The sequence below is a fragment of the Hyperolius riggenbachi genome, chromosome 2 (genome assembly GCF_040937935.1).
Source record: "Hyperolius riggenbachi isolate aHypRig1 chromosome 2, aHypRig1.pri, whole genome shotgun sequence".
NCBI classification, from domain to species: domain Eukaryota; kingdom Metazoa; phylum Chordata; class Amphibia; order Anura; family Hyperoliidae; genus Hyperolius; species Hyperolius riggenbachi.
This window is the reverse complement of record NC_090647.1, coordinates 573,475,067-573,502,127: the sequence shown is the minus strand read 5'-3', so window position 1 is coordinate 573,502,127 and position 27,061 is coordinate 573,475,067. Positions and strand designations below refer to the sequence as shown.

At 43.0% G+C, this 27,061-nt stretch overlaps 1 protein-coding gene across 1 annotated transcript in view; it reads left to right on the top strand.

Annotated features, from left to right (window-relative positions):
• The window catches only part of SLC37A1 (solute carrier family 37 member 1), a 134,762-nt gene that overhangs the window by 42,215 nt on the left and 65,486 nt on the right, over positions 1 to 27,061 (top strand). The window contains exons 5-11 of the mRNA XM_068271052.1: positions 27 to 105; positions 17,969 to 18,104; positions 18,539 to 18,615; positions 19,871 to 20,037; positions 20,128 to 20,162; positions 26,137 to 26,208; positions 26,760 to 26,894. Coding sequence (XP_068127153.1) covers positions 27 to 105; positions 17,969 to 18,104; positions 18,539 to 18,615; positions 19,871 to 20,037; positions 20,128 to 20,162; positions 26,137 to 26,208; positions 26,760 to 26,894 — 701 coding nt within the window. The remainder of the gene's footprint in view (positions 1 to 26; positions 106 to 17,968; positions 18,105 to 18,538; positions 18,616 to 19,870; positions 20,038 to 20,127; positions 20,163 to 26,136; positions 26,209 to 26,759; positions 26,895 to 27,061) is intronic.

The window sequence follows — 27,061 nt, the reverse complement described above, 5'->3', positions numbered from 1 at the left end:
CTTACCCTGGCCCCATCTCTCCTCAGATAAGAAGAATTATAAACAGTTGCTGGGTGCCCTGGACTATTCCTTCCTCTGTGCGTATGCTGTGGGCATGTTTCTCAGGTAAGGACAGATCCTCATGGGTGGGTAGTGCTGTGGGTGTGCTTCTTGGGCAAGCACAGATCCTCGTGGGTGGGTAGTGCTGTGGGCGTGTGTCTCACTGAAGGACAGATCTTCATGGGTGGATAGTGTTGTGGGCATGTTTCTCAGGTAAGGACAGATCCTCATGGGTGGGTAGTGCTGTGGGCATGTGTCTCGGGCAAGCACAGATCCTCATAGGTGGGTAGTGCTGAGGGCATGTCTCACTGAAGGACTGTTCCTCATGGGTGGGTAGTGCTGTGGGCGTGTCTCACTGAAGGACTGTTCCTCATGGGTGGGTAGTGCTGTGGGCGTGTCTCAGGCAAGGACAGATCCTCATGGGTGGGTAGTGCTGTGGGCGTGTCTCACTGAAGGACTGTTCCTCATGGGTGGGTAGTGCTGTGGGCGTGTCTCACTGAAGGACTGTGGGTAGTGCTGTGGGCGTGTCTCACTGAAGGACAGATCCTCATGGGTGGGTAGTGCTGTGGGCGTGTCTCAGGCAAGGACAGATACTAATGGGTGGGTAGTGCTGTGGGCGTGTCTCGGGCAAGGACAGATCATCATGGGTGAGTACTGCAGTAAGGACACGCCCTTCCACTGTGCCAGCCATTGGTAACACAGCAGATCATGGAGGTATTGAGTGCAGTGTAAAGGACACACTGCTTCCAGCAAGCACATACAGTAATGGCAGAAGAATTCTGAGTGAAGCAGATCAATCACACATGAATCTGAAGCCTGTTCTGCTGTCTGTAGAATTGTGGCTGCTGTTTGCTGCCAATGATCATACAAAACAACATTCATATAGCAACAGCCAAATAACATTTGGATTTTTAGGTGTAAATGGTTTCATCAATATAAATTGTAACTTTTAATATATTACAATTTTCAGACAAAAGGACAAATATAAATTCTATAAATACATCAAGTTAGTTATATACAGGACCAGACTGGCGCACTGTGAGCCAACCAGAAAAATGTCAGCTTGGGGCCTACGCAGCCCATGATTTGCAGCTTCTATACCTATGTACTGTGTACAGTGCTGCAGAGGATGTCAGTGCTATATAAATACATAATAATAATATGGTAGGACATTACACTATGACTATGGTAGGATTAGAGTGTGAGCTCCTCTGAGGACAGTTAGTGACATGACTATGTACTCTGTAATGTGCTGCAGAAGATGTCAGTGCTATATAAATACATAATAATAATATGGTAGGACATTACACTATGACTATGGTAGGATTAGACTGTGAGCTCCTCTGAGGACAGTCAGTGACATGACTATGTACTCTGTACTGTGCTGCAGAAGATGTCAGTGCTATATAAATACATAATAATAATATGGTAGGACATTACACTATGACTATGGTAGGATTAGAGTGTGAGCTCCTCTGAGGACAGTCAGTGACATGACTATGTACTCTGTAATGTGCTGCAGAAGATGTCAGTGCTATATAAATACATAATAATAATATGGTAGGACATTACACTGACTATGGTAGGATTAGATTGTGAGCTCCTCTGAGGACAGTCAGTGACATGACTATGTACTCTGTAATGTGCTGCAGGAGATGTCAGTGCTATATAAATACATAATAATAATATGGTAGGACATTACACTATGACTATGGTAGGATTAGAGTGTGAGCTCCTCTGAGGACAGTCAGTGACATGACTATGTACTCTGTAATGTGCTGCAGAGGATGTCACTGCTATATAAATACATAATAATAATATGGTAGGACATTACACTATGACTATGGTAGGATTAGAGTGTGAGCTCCTCTGAGGACAGTCAGTGACATGACTATGCACTCTGTAATGTGCTGCAGAAGATGTCAGTGCTATATAAATACATAATAATATGGTAGGACATTAGACTATGACTATGGTAGGATTGGAGTGTGAGCTCCTCTGAGGACAGTCAGTGACATGACTATGTACAGTGCTGCAGAAGATGTCAGTGCTATATAAATACATAATAGTAATATGGTAGGACATTAGACTATGACTATGGTAGGATTAGAGTGTGAGCTCCTCTGAGGACAGTCAGTGACATGACTATGTACTCTGTAATGTGCTGCAGAAGATGTCAGTGCTATATAAATACATAATAATAATATGGTAGGACATTAGGCTATGACTATGGTAGGATTAGAGTGTGAGCTCCTCTGAGGACAGTCAGTGACATGACTATGTACTCTGTAATGTGCTGCAGAAGATGTCAGTGCTATATAAATACATAATAATAATAATAATAATATGGTAGGACATTAGACTATGACTATGGTAGGATTAGAGTGTGAGCTCCCCTGAGGACAGTCAGTGACATGACTATATACTCTGTAATGTGCTGCAGAAGATGTCACTGCTATATAAATACATAATAATAATATGGTAGGACATTAGACTATGACTATGGTAGGATTAGAGTGTGAGCTCCCCTGAGGACAGTCAGTGACATGACTATATAATCTGTACAGTGCTGCAGAAGATGTCAGTGCTATATAACTACATAATAATAATATGGTAGGACAATAGACTATGACTATGGTAGGATTAGAGTGTGAGCTCCCCTGAGGACAGTCAGTGACATGACTATATACTCTGTAATGTGCTGCAGAAGATGTCACTGCTATATAAATACATAATAATAATATGGTAGGACATTACACTATGACTATGGTAGGATTAGAGTGTGAGCTCCCCTGAGGACAGTCAGTGACATGACTATGTACTCTGTAATGTGCTGCAGGAGATGTCAGTGCTATATAAATACATAATAATAATAATAATATGGTAGGACAATAGACTATGACTATGGTAGGATGAGATTGTGAGCTCCTTTGAGAACAGCCAGTGACATGACTATGTACTCTGTAATGTGCTGCAGAAGATGTCAGTGCTATATAAATACATAATAATAATAATAATAATATGGTAGGACATTAGACTATGACTATGGTAGGATTAGAGTGTGAGCTCCCCTGAGGACAGTCAGTGACATGACTATATACTCTGTAATGTGCTGCAGAAGATGTCACTGCTATATAAATACATAATAATAATATGGTAGGACATTAGACTATGACTATGGTAGGATTAGAGTGTGAGCTCCCCTGAGGACAGTCAGTGACATGACTATATAATCTGTACAGTGCTGCAGAAGATGTCAGTGCTATATAACTACATAATAATAATATGGTAGGACAATAGACTATGACTATGGTAGGATTAGAGTGTGAGCTCCCCTGAGGACAGTCAGTGACATGACTATATACTCTGTAATGTGCTGCAGAAGATGTCACTGCTATATAAATACATAATAATAATATGGTAGGACATTACACTATGACTATGGTAGGATTAGAGTGTGAGCTCCCCTGAGGACAGTCAGTGACATGACTATGTACTCTGTAATGTGCTGCAGGAGATGTCAGTGCTATATAAATACATAATAATAATAATAATATGGTAGGACAATAGACTATGACTATGGTAGGATGAGATTGTGAGCTCCTTTGAGAACAGCCAGTGACATGACTATGTACTCTGTAATGTGCTGCAGAAGATGTCAGTGCTATATAAATACATAATAATAATAATAATAATATGGTAGGACATTAGACTATGACTATGGTAGGATTAGAGTGTGAGCTCCCCTGAGGACAGTCAGTGACATGACTATATACTCTGTAATGTGCTGCAGAAGATGTCACTGCTATATAAATACATAATAATAATATGGTAGGACATTAGACTATGACTATGGTAGGATTAGAGTGTGAGCTCCTCTGAGGACAGTCAGTGACATGACTATGTACTCTGTAATGTGCTGCAGAAGATGTCAGTGCTGTATAAATACATAATAATAATATGGTAGGACATTACACTATGACTATGGTAGGATTAGAGTGTGAGCTCCTCTGAGGACAGTCAGTGACATGACTATGTACTCTGTAATGTGCTGCAGAAGATGTCAGTGCTATATAAATACATAATAATAATATGGTAGGACATTACACTATGACTATGGTAGGATTAGAGTGTGAGCTCCTCTGAGGACAGTCAGTGACATGACTATGTACTCTGTAATGTGCTGCAGAAGATGTCAGTGCTATATAAATACATAATAATAATATGGTAGGACATTACACTATGACTATGGTAGGATTAGAGTGTGAGCTCCTCTGAGGACAGTCAGTGACATGACTATGTACTCTGTAATGTGCTGCAGAAGATGTCAGTGCTATATAAATACATAATAATAATATGGTAGGACATTACACTATGACTATGGTAGGATTAGAGTGTGAGCTCCTCTGAGGACAGTCAGTGACATGACTATGTACTCTGTAATGTGCTGCAGAAGATGTCAGTGCTATATAAATACATAATAATAATATGGTAGGACATTACACTATGACTATGGTAGGATTAGAGTGTGAGCTCCTCTGAGGACAGTCAGTGACATGACTATGCACTCTGTAATGTGCTGCAGAAGATGTCAGTGCTATATAAATACATAATAATATGGTAGGACATTAGACTATGACTATGGTAGGATTGGAGTGTGAGCTCCTCTGAGGACAGTCAGTGACATGACTATGTACTCTGTAATGTGCTGCAGAAGATGTCAGTGCTATATAAATACATAATAATAATATGGTAGGACATTACACTGACTATGGTAGGATTAGATTGTGAGCTCCTCTGAGGACAGTCAGTGACATGACTATGTACTCTGTAATGTGCTGCAGGAGATGTCAGTGCTATATAAATACATAATAATAATATGGTAGGACATTACACTATGACTATGGTAGGATTAGATTGTGAGCTCCTCTGAGGACAGTCAGTGACATGACTATGTACTCTGTAATGTGCTGTAGAAGATGTCAGTGCTATATAAATACATAATAATAATATGGTAGGACATTACACTATGACTATGGTAGGATTAGAGTGTGAGCTCCTCTGAGGACAGTCAGTGACATGACTATGTACTCTGTAATGTGCTGCAGAAGATGTCACTGCTATATAAATACATAATAATAATAATATGGTAGGACATTACACTATGACTATGGTAGGATTAGAGTGTGAGCTCCTCTGAGGACAGTCAGTGACATGACTATGTACTCTGTAATGTGCTGCAGAGGATGTCACTGCTATATAAATACATAATAATAATATGGTAGGACATTACACTATGACTATGGTAGGATTAGAGTGTGAGCTCCTCTGAGGACAGTCAGTGACATGACTATGCACTCTGTAATGTGCTGCAGAAGATGTCAGTGCTATATAAATACATAATAATATGGTAGGACATTAGACTATGACTATGGTAGGATTGGAGTGTGAGCTCCTCTGAGGACAGTCAGTGACATGACTATGTACAGTGCTGCAGAAGATGTCAGTGCTATATAAATACATAATAGTAATATGGTAGGACATTAGACTATGACTATGGTAGGATTAGAGTGTGAGCTCCTCTGAGGACAGTCAGTGACATGACTATGTACTCTGTAATGTGCTGCAGAAGATGTCAGTGCTATATAAATACATAATAATAATATGGTAGGACATTAGGCTATGACTATGGTAGGATTAGAGTGTGAGCTCCTCTGAGGACAGTCAGTGACATGACTATGTACTCTGTAATGTGCTGCAGAAGATGTCAGTGCTATATAAATACATAATAATAATAATAATAATATGGTAGGACATTAGACTATGACTATGGTAGGATTAGAGTGTGAGCTCCCCTGAGGACAGTCAGTGACATGACTATATACTCTGTAATGTGCTGCAGAAGATGTCACTGCTATATAAATACATAATAATAATATGGTAGGACATTAGACTATGACTATGGTAGGATTAGAGTGTGAGCTCCCCTGAGGACAGTCAGTGACATGACTATATAATCTGTACAGTGCTGCAGAAGATGTCAGTGCTATATAACTACATAATAATAATATGGTAGGACAATAGACTATGACTATGGTAGGATTAGAGTGTGAGCTCCCCTGAGGACAGTCAGTGACATGACTATATACTCTGTAATGTGCTGCAGAAGATGTCACTGCTATATAAATACATAATAATAATATGGTAGGACATTACACTATGACTATGGTAGGATTAGAGTGTGAGCTCCCCTGAGGACAGTCAGTGACATGACTATGTACTCTGTAATGTGCTGCAGGAGATGTCAGTGCTATATAAATACATAATAATAATAATAATATGGTAGGACAATAGACTATGACTATGGTAGGATGAGATTGTGAGCTCCTTTGAGAACAGCCAGTGACATGACTATGTACTCTGTAATGTGCTGCAGAAGATGTCAGTGCTATATAAATACATAATAATAATAATAATAATATGGTAGGACATTAGACTATGACTATGGTAGGATTAGAGTGTGAGCTCCCCTGAGGACAGTCAGTGACATGACTATATACTCTGTAATGTGCTGCAGAAGATGTCACTGCTATATAAATACATAATAATAATATGGTAGGACATTAGACTATGACTATGGTAGGATTAGAGTGTGAGCTCCTCTGAGGACAGTCAGTGACATGACTATGTACTCTGTAATGTGCTGCAGAAGATGTCAGTGCTGTATAAATACATAATAATAATATGGTAGGACATTACACTATGACTATGGTAGGATTAGAGTGTGAGCTCCTCTGAGGACAGTCAGTGACATGACTATGTACTCTGTACTGTGCTGCAGAAGATGTCAGTGCTATATAAATACATAATAATAATATGGTAGGACATTACACTATGACTATGGTAGGATTAGAGTGTGAGCTCCTCTGAGGACAGTCAGTGACATGACTATGTACTCTGTAATGTGCTGCAGAAGATGTCAGTGCTATATAAATACATAATAATAATATGGTAGGACATTACACTATGACTATGGTAGGATTAGAGTGTGAGCTCCTCTGAGGACAGTCAGTGACATGACTATGCACTCTGTAATGTGCTGCAGAAGATGTCAGTGCTATATAAATACATAATAATATGGTAGGACATTAGACTATGACTATGGTAGGATTGGAGTGTGAGCTCCTCTGAGGACAGTCAGTGACATGACTATGTACAGTGCTGCAGAAGATGTCAGTGCTATATAAATACATAATAATAATATGGTAGGACATTAGACTATGACTATGGTAGGATTAGAGTGTGAGCTCTTCTGAGGACAGTCAGTGACATGACTATGTACTCTGTAATGTGCTGCAGAAGATGTCAGTGCTATATAAATACATAATAATAATATGGTAGGACATTAGACTATGACTATGGTAGGATTAGAGTGTGAGCTCCCCTGAGGACAGTCAGTGACATGACTATATACTCTGTAATGTGCTGCAGAAGATGTCACTGCTATATAAATACATAATAATAATATGGTAGGACATTAGACTATGACTATGGTAGGATTAGAGTGTGAGCTCCCCTGAGGACAGTCAGTGACATGACTATATAATCTGTACAGTGCTGCAGAAGATGTCAGTGCTTTATAACTACATAATAATAATATGGTAGGACAATAGACTATGACTATGGTAGGATTAGAGTGTGAGCTCCCCTGAGGACAGTCAGTGACATGACTATATACTCTGTAATGTGCTGCAGAAGATGTCACTGCTATATAAATACATAATAATAATATGGTAGGACATTACACTATGACTATGGTAGGATTAGAGTGTGAGCTCCCCTGAGGACAGTCAGTGACATGACTATGTACTCTGTAATGTGCTGCAGGAGATGTCAGTGCTATATAAATACATAATAATAATAATAATATGGTAGGACAATAGACTATGACTATGGTAGGATGAGATTGTGAGCTCCTTTGAGAACAGCCAGTGACATGACTATGTACTCTGTAATGTGCTGCAGAAGATGTCAGTGCTATATAAATACATAATAATAATAATAATAATATGGTAGGACATTAGACTATGACTATGGTAGGATTAGAGTGTGAGCTCCCCTGAGGACAGTCAGTGACATGACTATATACTCTGTAATGTGCTGCAGAAGATGTCACTGCTATATAAATACATAATAATAATATGGTAGGACATTACACTATGACTATGGTAGGATTAGAGTGTGAGCTCCTCTGAGGACAGTCAGTGACATGACTATGTACTCTGTAATGTGCTGCAGAGGATGTCACTGCTATATAAATACATAATAATAATATGGTAGGACATTACACTATGACTATGGTAGGATTAGAGTGTGAGCTCCTCTGAGGACAGTCAGTGACATGACTATGCACTCTGTAATGTGCTGCAGAAGATGTCAGTGCTATATAAATACATAATAATATGGTAGGACATTAGACTATGACTATGGTAGGATTGGAGTGTGAGCTCCTCTGAGGACAGTCAGTGACATGACTATGTACAGTGCTGCAGAAGATGTCAGTGCTATATAAATACATAATAATAATATGGTAGGACATTAGACTATGACTATGGTAGGATTAGAGTGTGAGCTCCTCTGAGGACAGTCAGTGACATGACTATGTACTCTGTAATGTGCTGCAGAAGATGTCAGTGCTATATAAATACATAATAATAATATGGTAGGACATTAGGCTATGACTATGGTAGGATTAGAGTGTGAGCTCCTCTGAGGACAGTCAGTGACATGACTATGTACTCTGTAATGTGCTGCAGAAGATGTCAGTGCTATATAAATACATAATAATAATAATAATAATATGGTAGGACATTAGACTATGACTATGGTAGGATTAGAGTGTGAGCTCCCCTGAGGACAGTCAGTGACATGACTATATACTCTGTAATGTGCTGCAGAAGATGTCACTGCTATATAAATACATAATAATAATATGGTAGGACATTAGACTATGACTATGGTAGGATTAGAGTGTGAGCTCCCCTGAGGACAGTCAGTGACATGACTATATAATCTGTACAGTGCTGCAGAAGATGTCAGTGCTATATAACTACATAATAATAATATGGTAGGACAATAGACTATGACTATGGTAGGATGAGATTGTGAGCTCCTTTGAGAACAGCCAGTGACATGACTATGTACTCTGTAATGTGCTGCAGAAGATGTCAGTGCTATATAAATACATAATAATAATAATAATAATATGGTAGGACATTAGACTATGACTATGGTAGGATTAGAGTGTGAGCTCCCCTGAGGACAGTCAGTGACATGACTATATACTCTGTAATGTGCTGCAGAAGATGTCACTGCTATATAAATACATAATAATAATATGGTAGGACATTAGACTATGACTATGGTAGGATTAGAGTGTGAGCTCCTCTGAGGACAGTCAGTGACATGACTATGTACTCTGTAATGTGCTGCAGAAGATGTCAGTGCTGTATAAATACATAATAATAATATGGTAGGACATTACACTATGACTATGGTAGGATTAGAGTGTGAGCTCCTCTGAGGACAGTCAGTGACATGACTATGTACTCTGTAATGTGCTGCAGAAGATGTCAGTGCTATATAAATACATAATAATAATATGGTAGGACATTACACTATGACTATGGTAGGATTAGAGTGTGAGCTCCTCTGAGGACAGTCAGTGACATGACTATGTACTCTGTAATGTGCTGCAGAAGATGTCAGTGCTATATAAATACATAATAATAATATGGTAGGACATTACACTATGACTATGGTAGGATTAGAGTGTGAGCTCCTCTGAGGACAGTCAGTGACATGACTATGCACTCTGTAATGTGCTGCAGAAGATGTCAGTGCTATATAAATACATAATAATATGGTAGGACATTAGACTATGACTATGGTAGGATTGGAGTGTGAGCTCCTCTGAGGACAGTCAGTGACATGACTATGTACTCTGTAATGTGCTGCAGAAGATGTCAGTGCTATATAAATACATAATAATAATATGGTAGGACATTAGACTATGACTATGGTAGGATTAGAGTGTGAGCTCCCCTGAGGACAGTCAGTGACATGACTATATAATCTGTACAGTGCTGCAGAAGATGTCAGTGCTTTATAACTACATAATAATAATATGGTAGGACAATAGACTATGACTATGGTAGGATTAGAGTGTGAGCTCCCCTGAGGACAGTCAGTGACATGACTATATACTCTGTAATGTGCTGCAGAAGATGTCACTGCTATATAAATACATAATAATAATATGGTAGGACATTACACTATGACTATGGTAGGATTAGAGTGTGAGCTCCCCTGAGGACAGTCAGTGACATGACTATGTACTCTGTAATGTGCTGCAGGAGATGTCAGTGCTATATAAATACATAATAATAATAATAATATGGTAGGACAATAGACTATGACTATGGTAGGATGAGATTGTGAGCTCCTTTGAGAACAGCCAGTGACATGACTATGTACTCTGTAATGTGCTGCAGAAGATGTCAGTGCTATATAAATACATAATAATAATAATAATAATATGGTAGGACATTAGACTATGACTATGGTAGGATTAGAGTGTGAGCTCCCCTGAGGACAGTCAGTGACATGACTATATACTCTGTAATGTGCTGCAGAAGATGTCACTGCTATATAAATACATAATAATAATATGGTAGGACATTACACTATGACTATGGTAGGATTAGAGTGTGAGCTCCTCTGAGGACAGTCAGTGACATGACTATGTACTCTGTAATGTGCTGCAGAGGATGTCACTGCTATATAAATACATAATAATAATATGGTAGGACATTACACTATGACTATGGTAGGATTAGAGTGTGAGCTCCTCTGAGGACAGTCAGTGACATGACTATGCACTCTGTAATGTGCTGCAGAAGATGTCAGTGCTATATAAATACATAATAATATGGTAGGACATTAGACTATGACTATGGTAGGATTGGAGTGTGAGCTCCTCTGAGGACAGTCAGTGACATGACTATGTACAGTGCTGCAGAAGATGTCAGTGCTATATAAATACATAATAATAATATGGTAGGACATTAGACTATGACTATGGTAGGATTAGAGTGTGAGCTCCTCTGAGGACAGTCAGTGACATGACTATGTACTCTGTAATGTGCTGCAGAAGATGTCAGTGCTATATAAATACATAATAATAATATGGTAGGACATTAGGCTATGACTATGGTAGGATTAGAGTGTGAGCTCCTCTGAGGACAGTCAGTGACATGACTATGTACTCTGTAATGTGCTGCAGAAGATGTCAGTGCTATATAAATACATAATAATAATAATAATAATATGGTAGGACATTAGACTATGACTATGGTAGGATTAGAGTGTGAGCTCCCCTGAGGACAGTCAGTGACATGACTATATACTCTGTAATGTGCTGCAGAAGATGTCACTGCTATATAAATACATAATAATAATATGGTAGGACATTAGACTATGACTATGGTAGGATTAGAGTGTGAGCTCCCCTGAGGACAGTCAGTGACATGACTATATACTCTGTAATGTGCTGCAGAAGATGTCACTGCTATATAAATACATAATAATAATATGGTAGGACATTAGACTATGACTATGGTAGGATTAGAGTGTGAGCTCCTCTGAGGACAGTCAGTGACATGACTATGTACTCTGTAATGTGCTGCAGAAGATGTCAGTGCTGTATAAATACATAATAATAATATGGTAGGACATTACACTATGACTATGGTAGGATTAGAGTGTGAGCTCCTCTGAGGACAGTCAGTGACATGACTATGTACTCTGTAATGTGCTGCAGAAGATGTCAGTGCTATATAAATACATAATAATAATATGGTAGGACATTACACTATGACTATGGTAGGATTAGAGTGTGAGCTCCTCTGAGGACAGTCAGTGACATGACTATGTACTCTGTAATGTGCTGCAGAAGATGTCAGTGCTATATAAATACATAATAATAATATGATAGGACATTACACTATGACTATGGTAGGATTAGAGTGTGAGCTCCTCTGAGGACAGTCAGTGACATGACTATGCACTCTGTAATGTGCTGCAGAAGATGTCAGTGCTATATAAATACATAATAATGTGGTAGGACATTAGACTATGACTATGGTAGGATTGGAGTGTGAGCTCCTCTGAGGACAGTCAGTGACATGACTATGTACTCTGTAATGTGCTGCAGAAGATGTCAGTGCTATATAAATACATAATAATAATATGGTAGGACATTAGACTATGACTATGGTAGGATTAGAGTGTGAGCTCCCCTGAGGACAGTCAGTGACATGACTATATACTCTGTAATGTGCTGCAGAAGATGTCACTGCTATATAAATACATAATAATAATATGGTAGGACATTAGACTATGACTATGGTAGGATTAGAGTGTGAGCTCCCCTGAGGACAGTCAGTGACATGACTATATACTCTGTAATGTGCTGCAGAAGATGTCACTGCTATATAAATACATAATAATAATATGGTAGGACATTACACTATGACTATGGTAGGATTAGAGTGTGAGCTCCCCTGAGGACAGTCAGTGACATGACTATGTACTCTGTAATGTGCTGCAGGAGATGTCAGTGCTATATAAATACATAATAATAATAATAATATGGTAGGACAATAGACTATGACTATGGTAGGATGAGATTGTGAGCTCCTTTGAGAACAGCCAGTGACATGACTATGTACTCTGTAATGTGCTGCAGAAGATGTCACTGCTATATAAATACATAATAATAATATGGTAGGACATTAGACTATGACTATGGTAGGATTAGAGTGTGAGCTCCTCTGAGGACAGTCAGTGACATGACCATCTACTCTGTAATGTGCTGCAGAGGATGCCAGTGCTATATACATACATAATAATAATATGGTAGGACATTACACTATGACTATGGTAGGATTAGATTGTGAGCTCCTCTGAGGACAGTTAGTGACATGACTATGTACTTTGTAATGTGCTGCAGAGGATGTCAGTGCTAAATAAATACGTAATAACAATAATATGGTAGAACACTATACTATGACTATGGTAGGATTAAATTGTGCGCCCCTCTGAGGTCAGTCAGTAACATGACTATGTACTGTGTAATGTGCTGCAGAGGATGTCAGTGCTATATAAATACATAATAATAATATGGAAGGACATTAGGCTATGACTATGGTAGGATTAGAATGTGAGATCCTCTGAGGTCAGTCAGTGACATGACTATGTACTGTGTAATGTGCTGCAGAATATGTCAGTGCTATATAAATACATAATAATAATATGGTAGGACATTACACTATCACTATGGTAGGATTAGAGTGTGAGCTCCTCTGAGGACAGTCAGTGACATGACTATGTACAGTGTAACATAGCTCCCAACTGTCCCTTTTTCGAAGGGACAGTCCCTTTTTGGGAGCCCTGTCCCTCTTTCACCCTCATTTGTCCCTCTTTCAGGACTTTGTCCCTCGTTCTATGTAAATATATATATTTCTCTACTAAACATGTGTTTGACTCTAAACTTTATTCCCAACCTTTACATTGATATATTACTAATTTTAAAATGTTACTATGAAGGAAAATGAACCAGGATAGAAAGGTCCAGTGCGGTTTGAATTATAAAACATATGTTTCTTATGAAATCTTTATGGTATGCGTGACTAGAGGCGTGGTGAGGGCGTGGCCAGGGGTGTGGCTTAAGTGTCCATTTTTTCTCTTCTCAAAAAGTTGGGAGGTATGAGTGTAATGTGCTGCAGAAGATGTCAGTGCTATATAAATACATAATAATAATATGGTAGGACATTAGACTATGACTATGGTAGGATTAGATTGTGAGCTCCTCTGAGGACAGTCAGTGACATGGCTATGTACTCTGTAATGTGCTGCAGAAGGTGTCAGTGCTATATAAATACATAATAATAATATGGTAGGACATTAGACTATGACTATGGTAGGATTAGATTGTGAGCTCCTCTGAGGACAGTCAGTGACATGACTATCTGTCTGCTGACATTCAAGGCTCTACACCACATGGGACCCAAATACATAGCGGATCTATGGGAACTTTATGCCCCTCCACGCACCCTCCGCTCTGCCAACAAGATGAAGCTGGTTATTCCCAGGATACACTTAACATTTGGTGCTCGGGCCTTTTCCTATGCAGCCCCTACTCTATGGAACTCACTTCCACAATCAGTACGAGAGGCTCCTTCTCTGGACAGCTTTAAAAAAAAGGCTAAAAACTCACCTCTTTTCCCTAGCCTTTGAGACTGCATAATGCAGGGTCACAGCGCTTTGAGTCCCCAGGGAGAAAAGCGCTATATAAATATTATTGTTATTGTTATTGTGTAATGTGCTGCAGAAGATGTCAGTGCTATATAAATACATAATAATGATATGGTAGGACATTAGACTATGACTATGGAAGGATTAGATTGTGAGCTCCTCTGAGGACAGTCAGTGACATGACTATGTACTCTGTAATGTGCTGCAGAAGATATCAGTGCTATATAATACATAATAATAATATGATAGGACATTAGCCTATGACTATGGTAGGATTAGATTGTGAGCTCCTCTAAGGACAGTCAGTGACATGATTATGTACTCTGTAATGTGCTGCAGAAGATGTCAGTGCTATATAAATACATAATAATATGGTAGGACATTACAGTATGACTATGGTAGGATTAGAGTGTGAGCTCCTCTAAGGACAGTCAGTGACATGACTATGTACTCTGTAATGTGCTGCAGAAGATGTCAGTGCTATATAAATACATAATAATAATATGGTAGGACATTAGACTATGACTATGGTAGGATTAGAGTGTGAGCTCCTCTGAGGACAGTCAGTGACATGACTATGTACTCTGTAATGTGCTGCAGAAGATGTCAGTGCTATATAAATACATAATAATAATATGGTAGGACATTAGACTATGACTATGGTAGGATTAGAGTGTGAGGGCGCAGCAGTGCAGCTTATGATCCGATGTCTGCACGCTCCTCTGCAGACCACCACTTACTGCCCGCCCGATCTCTGAATGGGTGCAGGAAGTAGAGTGGTCGGCTGCTGGGGAGCATGGAGACACCGGATCAGGTGTCTCCATGCTCCCTAGCAGGAGGGGGGCCCATGGAGAGGGAGGGAGGAATTACGTTGACACACACACGATGGCTAACCTTGGCACTCCAGCTGTGGTGGAACTACAAGTCCCAACAGGCATTGCAATACTCTGACAGCTCTAAGCATAACTCGGGGTGGCAGAGGCATGATGGGATTTGTAGTTTTGTCACAGCTGGTGTTCCAAGGTTAGCCATCACTGCCCTGCACACACACACACACACACACACACACACACACACACACACACACCAACCACACACACACACCAACCACACACACACACCAACCACACACACACACCAACCACACACACACACCAACCACACACACACCCACACCAACCACACCCACACCCACACCCACACCAACCACACACACACCCACACCAACCACACACACCCACACCAACCACACACACCCACACCAACCACACACACCCACACCAACCACACACACCCACACCAACCACACACACCCACACCAACCACACACACCCCCACCAACCACACACACCCCCACCAACCACACACACCCCCACCAACCACACACCAACCACACACACACACACACCAACCACACACACACACACACCAACCACACACACACACACACCAACCACACACACACACACACACACACACACCAACCACACACACACACACCAACCACACACACACCAACCACACACACACCACACACACACACCAACCACACACACACCACACACACACACACCAACCACACACACACCACACACACACACCAACCACACACACACACACACACACACACACACACCAACCACACACACACACACACCAACCACACACACACACACACACACACCAACCACACACACACACACACACACACCAACCAAACACACACACACACCAACCACACACACACACCAAACACACACACACACACACACCAAACACACACACACACACACACCAAACACACACACACACACACCAAACACACACACACACACACCAAACACACACACACCAAACACACACACAGACACACACCAAACACACACACACACACACACACACACACCAAACACACACACACACACACACACACACACACACACACACACCAAACACACACACCAAACACACACACACACACCAAACACACACACACACACCAAACACACACACACACACACACACACACACCAAACACACACACACCAACCACACACACACCAACCACACACACACCAACCACACACACACCAACCACACACACACCAACCACACACACACCAACCACACACACACCAACCACACACACACCACACACACACACCAACCCCACACACACACACACACACCAACCCCACACACACACACACACACCAACCCCACACACACACACACACCAACCCCACACACACACACACACCAACCCCACACACACACACACACACACCAACCACACACACACACCAACCACAGATACCACACACCCACGCCCCCACACACCAACCACACACACCACACACCAATCACACACACCACACACCAATCACACACACCACACACCAACCACACACACCACACACCAACCACACACACCAACCCCACACACCCACCACAGATACCACACACCCACCCCACACACCAACCACACACCACACACCCACCCCACACACCCACCCCACACACCAACCACAGATACCACACACCAACCACAGATACCACACACCAACCACCCCCACACACCAACCACCCCCACACACCAACCACCCCCACACACCAACCACCCCCACACACCAACCACCCCCACACACCAACCACACACACACACCAACCACACACACACCACACACCAACCACCCCCACACACCAACCACACACACCAACCACCAACCACACACCAACCACACACCGACCACACACACCGACCACACACACCAACCACACACACCAACCACGCACACCGACCACGCACACCGACCACACACACCGACCACACACACCGACCACACACACCGACCACACACACCGACCACACACACCGACCACACACACCGACCACACACACCGACCACACACACCGACCACACACACCGACCACACACACCGACCACACACCGACCACACACCGACCACACACACCACACACACCAACCACACACACCAACCACACACACCAACCACACACACCAACCACACACACCAACCACACACACCAACCACACACACCAACCACACACACCAACCACACACACCAACCACACACACCAACCACACACACCAACCACACACACCAACCACACACACCAACCACACACCAACCACACACCCACCACACACCCACCACACACCCACCACACACCCACCCCACACACCAACCACACACCAACCACACACCAACCACACACACCCCCAGCAAACACACACACCACACACACGCATAATCGCTGGCAGGAACCTCTGCCCAGGTGTCTCCCCTTCCATGAGTTATCATTACAGATGGTCAATGAGCTGAGAAGTCCTCCATGCATACACATGTATTGCAAATTGTACAGTATGTAGCATTGAATTGTGCCAATTAAATGCACTCCCTGACAATTGACTTGTCCAATTTCAATATGCATACAATTAGCATAACATTTTCATGCAAACTGTAATTCTTAGCACCTTCCCGACCATCTCTAGTCGCTGCTCATACTTCTCTTCTTCTTTCCATTAGTGGAATGATTGGTGAACGTCTTCCGCTCCGCTATTACTTGTCCTGCGGAATGCTGGCCAGCGGCTTCTTCACGGTTCTCTTTGGACTGGGATACTTCTATGACATCCACAACCTTACCTATTATATTGTCATTCAGGTATGTTGCTTGTCAGGAGAGCTTCAGAGTCCTGGTTGTAAGAAGTCCTCTGCTGCTGAATGTTATAAGCCTCACATGGCTCTAGATCCCTCCAGAGGTCCTCAGATGCCAGTACAGGAGACTCCGGAGGTTCTAGGATCCCAGTACTAGAGTTCCTGGTGGCCCACAGACCCCGGGGCTAGAGTTCCTGGTGGCCCACAGACCCCGGGGCTAGAGTTCCTGGTGGCCCACAGATCCCGGTAATGGAGGCAATAGATGTTGCCACATAGCAAGTATTGGAACTTTGCAGACCTAGGTGTTGCGGTCATTGAGGTTCCCCAGGTTTTTATGGTCCCTGAATCTTCAGAATGAGAGGTCCAGTTCCTGTCACCCGTAGGATATTTTTATTTGAACTATTGCTAAGGTAGGTGACCCTTGCTCTCCTGTGTTCTCAGGTGTTGAATGGATTGGTGCAGACCACAGGATGGCCGAGTGTGGTGACCTGCATTGGAAACTGGTTTGGCAAAGGAAGGTAGGTGAACCGTGGAAATTTCTGCATTGGAATGTTGGCCATTTACTGTATGTAACTATGAGCAGCCCTACTATATTCAACAGAAAAAAGAGCTGGCACATCCAAAGTAAATTTTTATTGGTTCCATGTAATAGCTCTCTCTCTCTCTCTCTCTCTCTCTCTCTCTCTCACTCACTCACTCACTCACTCACTCACTCACTCACTCACTCACTCACTCACTCACTCACTCACTCACTCACTCACTCTCTCTCACTCTCTCACTCTCTCACACTCTCACACTCTCACACTCTCACTCTCTCACTCTCTCACACTCTCACACTCTCACACTCTCTCACTCTCACTCACTCTCACACACTCTCACTCACTCACTCACACTCACTCACTCTCACTCACTCTCACTCACTCTCACTCACTCTCACTCACTCACTCACTCTCACTCACTCTCACTCACTCTCACTCTCTCACTCACTCTCACTCTCTCACTCACTCTCACCCCCCCCTCCTCCTCCTCCTCCTCGATTGGCGTTGTCCCTCCTCCCCTCTGGGTATGTGACTGGTTGTCCCTCCTCCCCTCTGGCTATAGGACTGCCGTTGTCCCTCCTCCCCTCTGGCTATAGGACTGCCGTTGTCTCTCTTCCCCTCTGGCTATAGGACTGCCGTTGTCCCTCTTCCCCTCTGGCTATAGGACTGCCGTTGTCCCTCCTCCCCTCTGGCGTTAGGACTGCCATTGTTCCTCCTCCCCTCTGGCTATAGGACTGCCGTTGTCCCTCCTCCCCTCTGGCTATAGGACTGCCGTTGTCCCTCCTCCCCTCTGGCTATAGGACTGCCGTTGTCCCTCCTCCCCTCTGGCTATAGGACTGCCGTTGTCCCTCCTCCCCTCTGGCTATAGGACTGCCGTTGTCCCTCTTCCCCTCTGGCTATAGGACTGCCGTTGTCCCTCCTCCCCTCTGGCGTTAGGACTGCCGTTGTCCCTCCTCCCCTCTGGCTATAGGACTGCCGTTGTCCCTCCTCCCCTCTGGCTATAGGACTGCCGTTGTCCCTCCTCCCCTCTGGCTATAGGACTGCCGTTGTCCCTCCTCCCCTCTGGCTATAGGACTGCCGTTGTCCCTCCTCCCCTCTGGCTATAGGACTGCCGTTGTCCCTCCTCCCCTCTGGCTATAGGACTGCCGTTGTCCCTCCTCCCCTCTGGCTATAGGACTGCCGTTGTCCCTCCTCCCCTCTGGCTATGGAACTCATGTTGTCACTTTCTTGCCAGGCGAGGTCTCATCATGGGCGTTTGGAATTCGCACACATCTGTTGGAAATATTTTGGGCTCTCTGATTGCTGGATTCTGGGTGTCGACATGTTGGGGGATGTCCTTCGTTGTACCTGGCATAATCATTGCAGTAATGGGCATTGTATGTTTCCTGTTCCTCATAGAACGTAAGTATAATAATATATTGTCCTAATAATAATACAATCACCAATCGTTTCCTCATAACTTGCAATGATGTTTTTGGTCTTTGTCCCCAGATCCCCGGGATATAAACTCCGATCCTCCTCTTCTGGTAATTGTATTTCTCTTGTCTCAGCTCCACACTTGCACATTAACCATTTCAGGACCACAGGCTTACACCCCCTAGTGACCAGGCTAGTTTTTACAATTCAGGCCACTGCAGCTTTAAGGGCTTGCTGCAGGACCGTACAACTTAGCACACAAGTAATTAACCCCCCCCCCCCATTTCTTGCCCACCAACAGAGATTTCTGTTGGTGGGCTCTGATCATTGCTGCCATGTTTGTTTGTTTTTGTATTTATTTGTTTTTTTTTTTTTTTTTTATAAATCCCTTATAAATCGTATTTATATAGCACTGACCTCTTCTGCAGCACATTACAGAATACACACTCATGTCAGTGACTGTCCTCAGAGGAGCTCACAATCTGATCTTACCATAGCCATAGTCTCATGTCCTACCATAATATTATTATTATTATGTATTTATATAGCAGTGACATCTTCTGCAGCACATTACAGAGTACATAGTCTTGTCACTACACACTGTGAACTTGGCCACGGTCCTGGAACCCCTTCAGGAAAATTAATCCTTGAACTGCCGGTGCTACGCCTCACTCAGGTCACCCACCTGAGGGTAGAATCATGCAAACAGTGAAGAGGCGGCACACAAAAGGCTTGCTATTTAAAGCATATATTGATGGAGCAACACTACATGTTACGAACCATCACGGTTCTTCATCAGGTGTAAAATGAAACCAAATGCAGTCCACACATTTATACGAATTCAAAACCACACCCCTTAGCTCCGGGGCGTGGTGATCTTAACTAGACACTGGCCACACCTAGCTGTCACAATTACATTCTATCTACATTTACAACTTCTCTGATAGAGAAATCGATCAAAGATTAACATTGTTACAAATTAGCATACTCCCTATACTTCTAAACACAATACCACATTAGGGGAACTCCAAAATATGGCTACCCCATCTAATAAACAATTTAACTGACCGTAATCCCAGGGCACTCCACTAGGGCTACCCGTAAACTCCGACCTAAAAAAGAAAGGCAAAGGTTGTAACTGTAGTCACTACCACTAGATTCCATAATACATTGCACCGCTAACGTTGCCTGGCCTAATTGAAAAATGGCAATAAAAAGCACCTTAAACGGCACAGCAAAAATCACAGTTACTATAAATGCTCTGCAAAATGCTAATTAACTACTATAGAAATGCTACCATAATGCCATAGAGCAGCCGAAAAAATGCTGAAAAAAATGCTGCCATACTGCTATAAACCGCTGTGCAATAATGCTATATGCATGCTCTGCGAAATGCTAAATAACCGCTGTGAAAATGCTGCCATAATGCCATAAAGCAGCTAAAAAAATGCTGGAAAGATGCTAAAAAAATGCTGAAAAAATGCTACCATACTGCTAAACAGCTGTGCAAAAATGCTGTATAAATGCTCTGCAAAATGCTAAATAACTGCTGTAAAAATACTGCCATAATATCATAAAGCAGCTGAAAAAATGCTGGCAAAATGCTGAAAAGATGCTAACATACTGCTATGAAACAGCCGTGCAAAAATGCTATATAAATGCTCAGCAAAATACTAAATAACTGCAGTAAAAATGCTGCCATAATGCCATAAAGCAGCTGAAAAAAATGCTAAAAAAATATACTGAAAAAATGCTACCATACTGCTGTGAATAGCTGTGCAAAAATGCTATATAATTGCTCTGCAAAATGCTAAATAACTGCTGAAAAAATGCTGCCATGCTGCCATAAAGCAGCTAAAAATACTGAAAAAATACTGAAAAAATTGCTACCATACTGCTATAAACAGCTGTGCAAAAATGCTATACAACATGCTAAAAAACTGCTGCCATAATGCCATAACGCAGCTGAAAAAATACTGGAAAAATGCTGAAAAAATGCTACCATACTGCTATAAACAGCTGTGCAAAGATGCTATATAAATGCTCTGCAAAAATGCTAAGTAACTGCTGTGAAAGTGCTGCCATAATGCCATAAAACAGCTGAAAAAATGCTGAAAAAATGCTGAAAAAATGCTACCATAATGCTATAAAACAGCTATGCACAAATGTTATATAAAACAATAATACAAAGATATTATATGAAACATTTCCACTGCATATGCTCATTCATCCCTCTTGGGAACATCACATCAAGATAACTGATCCATCGTGCCTCTTTCTGGAGAAGGAGCTTTTCTCTGTCCCCCCCACACCGTTGTAAATCTAGGGAATCGAGCACCATCCATAGTCTTGTCACTGACTGTCCTCAGAGGAGCTCACAATCTAATCCTGTCATAGTATAGTGTCCTACCATATTATTATTATGTATTTATATAGCACTGACATCTTCTGCAGCACATTACAGAGTACATAGTCATGTCACTGACTGTCCTCAGAGGAGCTCACACTCTAATCCTACCATAGTCATAGTCTAATGTCCTACCATATTATTATTATGTATTTATATAGCACTGACATCTCCTGCAGCACATTACAGAGTACATAGGCATGTCACTGACTGTCCTCAGAGGAGCTCACACTCTAATCCTACCATAGTCATAGTCTAATGTCCTACCATATTATTATTATGTATTTATATAGCACTGACATCTTCTGCAGCACTTTACTGAGTACATAGTCATGTCACTGACTGTCCCCAGAGGAGCTCACACTCTAATCCTACCATAGTCATAGTCTAATGTCCTACCATATTATAGTTATTATGTATTTATATAGCACTGACATCTTCTGCAGCACATTACAGAGTAACAACAATAACAATAATATTTATATAGCGCTTTTCTCCCTGGGGACTCAAAGCGCTGTGCCCCTGCATTATGCAGTCTCGAAGGCTAGGGAAAAGAGGTGAGTTTTTAGCCTTTTTTTAAAGCTGTCCAGAGAAGGATCCTCTCGTACTGATTGTGGAAGTGAGTTCCATAGAGTAGGGGCTGCATAGGAAAAGGCCCGAGCACCAAATGTTAAGTGTATCCTGGGAATAACCAGCTTCATCTTGTTGGCAGAGCGGAGGGTGCGTGGAGGGGCATAAAGTTCCAATAGATCCGCTAAGTATTTGGGTCCCATGTGGTGTAGAGCCTTGAATGTCAGCAGGCAGATCTTAAAATTGATTCTCCATTTTACTGGCAACCAGTGAAGAGTTTGCAGTACTGGGGTGATGTGTGAGCTGCGGGGGACATTGCAGTACTGGGGTGATGTGTGAGCTGCGGGGGGCATTGCAGTACTGGGGTGATGTGTGAGCTGCGGGGGGCATTGGCTAGGAGTCTGGCTGCAGCATTCTGTACTAGCTGTAGGGGGCGCAGAACCTTTTCTGTAGATCCGATGAACAGGGCGTTGCAGTAGTCTAGGCGGGAGGATACAAATGCATGAACCAGGGCAGGTAGGTCTTCAGCTGGGATAAGGTGTTTGATTTTCGCTATATTTCTTAGATGGAAGAAGGAAGACTTGACGACAGCTGATACCTGCTGTCTGAGTTTTAGATTTCCATCCAGGATCACCCCAAGGTTTCGCACAGAGTCTTTATACTGTACAGTATCTCCCCCAATTGCTAGTTTGAGGTGGTGAGCGTTTTGAACTTTATCCATCATGTGTGGACCACCTACCACCAACACCTCTGTTTTGTCAGAGTTCAGCCTCAGCCAGCTGGTGTTCATCCAATTTTGTAAATCCACTAGACACGCATTTATGGATGCTGATGGGTCTTGGGTGCCAGGCTTGAAGGACAGATACAGTTGTGTGTCATCTGCATAACAATGGTATCCTAGGCCATAGTTCTGGATTATTTTGCCCAGTGGGAGCATGTAGACTGCAAAGAGTAATGGTGATAGTACAGAACCCTGTGGAACTCCATAGGCAAGTGGCACTGGATTAGAGTAGTGTGTGCCCAGACATACTTGCTGTGTCCTGCCAGATAGGAAGGTCTGAAACCAGCTAAGAACAGTACCCCTTAGGCCACAGTAATTCTTCAGTCGCTGGATTAGTATTTCATGATCCACAGTATCAAATGCTGCTGACAAGTCAAGAAGAATCAGAATTGAGCAATCACCCTTGTCCCTTGCAGTGAGTAGATCATTCATTACTCGGACTAATGCTGTTTCAGTGCTGTGCCTTTTCCTGAATCCTGACTGAAAAGTATCAAAGATGTTGTTATCTGTAAGCCTGGCTTCTAGCTGGTTGGCGTCTGCTTTCTCAATAACTTTTGATAGGAATGGTAAGTTCGCCACAGGTCTGTAGTTGGTTACAGAATCAGGATCTAGTGATGGTTTCTTCAGGAGGGGTTTTATGATTGCTTTCTTTAGTTCTTCTGGGAAAAGTCCACTTTGCAAGGAGCACTGAGTGATTTTGTGAAGTGCTGGTCTGATCAGCTCTGGGCACTGCATTAAGGATCCCGTTGGGCCAGGATCCAGGTCGCAGGTAGTGGGGCGGAGACTTTGAATGAGAATTCCAAAATCTTCTACACTCAGAGTGTCAAAGACTTGCCATGGTGGTACGGTAGTAGGCATATGCAACGTCCAGTGGTCAATTGATGATGTTGGTGTAATGCTGGCACGGATGGTAGACACCTTGTTTGTGAAGAAGGCAGAGAATTCTTCACACCTTTCCCTGGAGTATGTGGTTGGGGCTTTTAGTACATAGTCATGTCACTGACTGTCCTCAGATGAGCTCACACTCTAATCCTACCAGTCATATGTCTATGTATATATTGTGTAGTGTATATATTGCAGACTAGGGCCAACTTAGGGGGAAACCAATCAACTTATCTACAATCCTTTCTTCAATGTTCCTATTCTTCTTCCACTGTGCCCATCACTCCCATCATCCTGATCTTCCTCCAGTGTGCCCATCACTCCCATCATCCTGATCTTCCTCCAGTGTGCCCATCACTCCCATCATCCTGATCTTCCTCCAGTGTGCCCATCACTCCCATCATCCTGATCTTCCTCCAGTGTTCCCATCATCCCGATCTTCCTCTAGTGTGCCCATCACTCCCATCATCCTGACATTTCTCCTCCAGTGTTCCCATTACTCCCATCATCCTGATCTTCCTCCAGTGTGCCCATCATCCTGATCTTCCTCCAGTGTGCCCATCATCCTGATCTTCCTCCAGTGTGCCCATCATCCTGATCTTCCTCCAGTGTGCCCATCATCCTGATCTTCCTCCAGTGTGCCCATCACTCCCATCATCCTGATCTTTCTCCTCCAGTGTGCCCATCACTTCCATCATCCTGATCCTACTCCTCCAGTGTTCCCATCACTCCCATCACCCTGATCTTTCTCCTCCAGTGTTCCCATCACTCCCATCATCCTGACCTTTCTCCTCCAGTGTTCCCATCACTCCCATCATCCTGATCTTCCTCCAGTGTGCCCATCACTCCCATCATCCTGATCTTCCTCCAGTGTGCCCATCACTCCCATCATCCTGATCTTCCTCCAGTGTGCCCATCACTCCCATCATCCTGATCTTCCTCCAGTGTGCCCATCACTCCCATCATCCTGATCTTCCTCCAGTGTGCCCATCACTCCCATCATCCTGATCTTTCTCCTCCAGTGTTCTCATCACTCCCATCATCCTGATCTTTCTCCTCCAGTGTTCTCATCACTCCCATCATCCTGATCTTTCTCCTCCAGTGTTCCCATCACTCCCATCATCCTGATCTTCCTCCAGTGTTCCCATCACTCCCATCATCCTGATCTTCCTCCTCCAGTGTGCCCATCACTCCCATCATCCTGATCTTCCTCCAGTGTGCCCCTCACTGCTACTATCATCGTATCCTTTCAATCTTTCTTACCATTCCTTTCATCTGCTATTCCTCCAGGGTTCCTGGGCACTCCCACCCCTTTCAGTGTTTCTACTTTTAGCACCATCTAAGTGATGGTCAGACCAACACAAATACATGCACAACGTACATACACATGTATGAACACATCAACAGTTGCGGCAACACTTGTCTTTTGTTTTTTTCTTCCTAGGGACCTCCTAGTTTGTCATGTAATGGCTTCAAGATTCAGAATCAAATCTTAAAGGCCCAAGAGTCAGAGAAGGTAAGTTGTTTTTTGGCAGTGATGTCACACACATGGCGGGATCAGGCAGTGATGTCACACACAGGGGATCAGGCAGTGATGTCACACACACGGGGGACCAGGCAGTGATGTCACACACACACACACATGGGGGATCGGGCAGTGATAACACACACACACACATGGGGATCGGGCAGTGATGTCACACACACACATGGGGAATCGGGCAGTGATAACACACACACACACGGGGATCGGGCAGTGATGTCACACACACACACATGGGGGATCGGGCAGTGATGTCACACACACATGGGGATAAGGCAGTGATGTCACACACACACATGGGGGATCAGGCAGTGATGTCACACACACATGGGGGATCAGGCAGTGATGTCACACACACGGGGGATCGGGCAGTGATGTCACACACACATGGGGGATCAGGCAGTGATGTCACACACAATACTTATTCTTTTATGTGACACATCTTGGAGATGTCCCTGTAAGGAGGTGATGGGATTAGATAAAGGGCCAGCAGAAGTAGCTGAGAATCCTTTCTGTTATTTCAGACTTGGGAGACCCAGAACATGCTTGGACCGTCTCCTGTCTACCCCACACATCATGTTGTCATTGTACAGAAGGACTCCACTACCGGGAAACATGCCACATCTGCCATTAGTTTCTTTGGTGCCCTCCAAATTCCAGTGAGTACTGACAAGTTTATCAATCGTACCATATTGTGCCATCCTATGCCTAGCACTGCACAGACCATAGGAGGTCCACACGCATCTCCTGCCAAGAGGTCCTCCTAGCTGTACACCTTTATGTAGAGATCCTCATACTTCTACTCCAATGCTTTCATTGTTCAGTC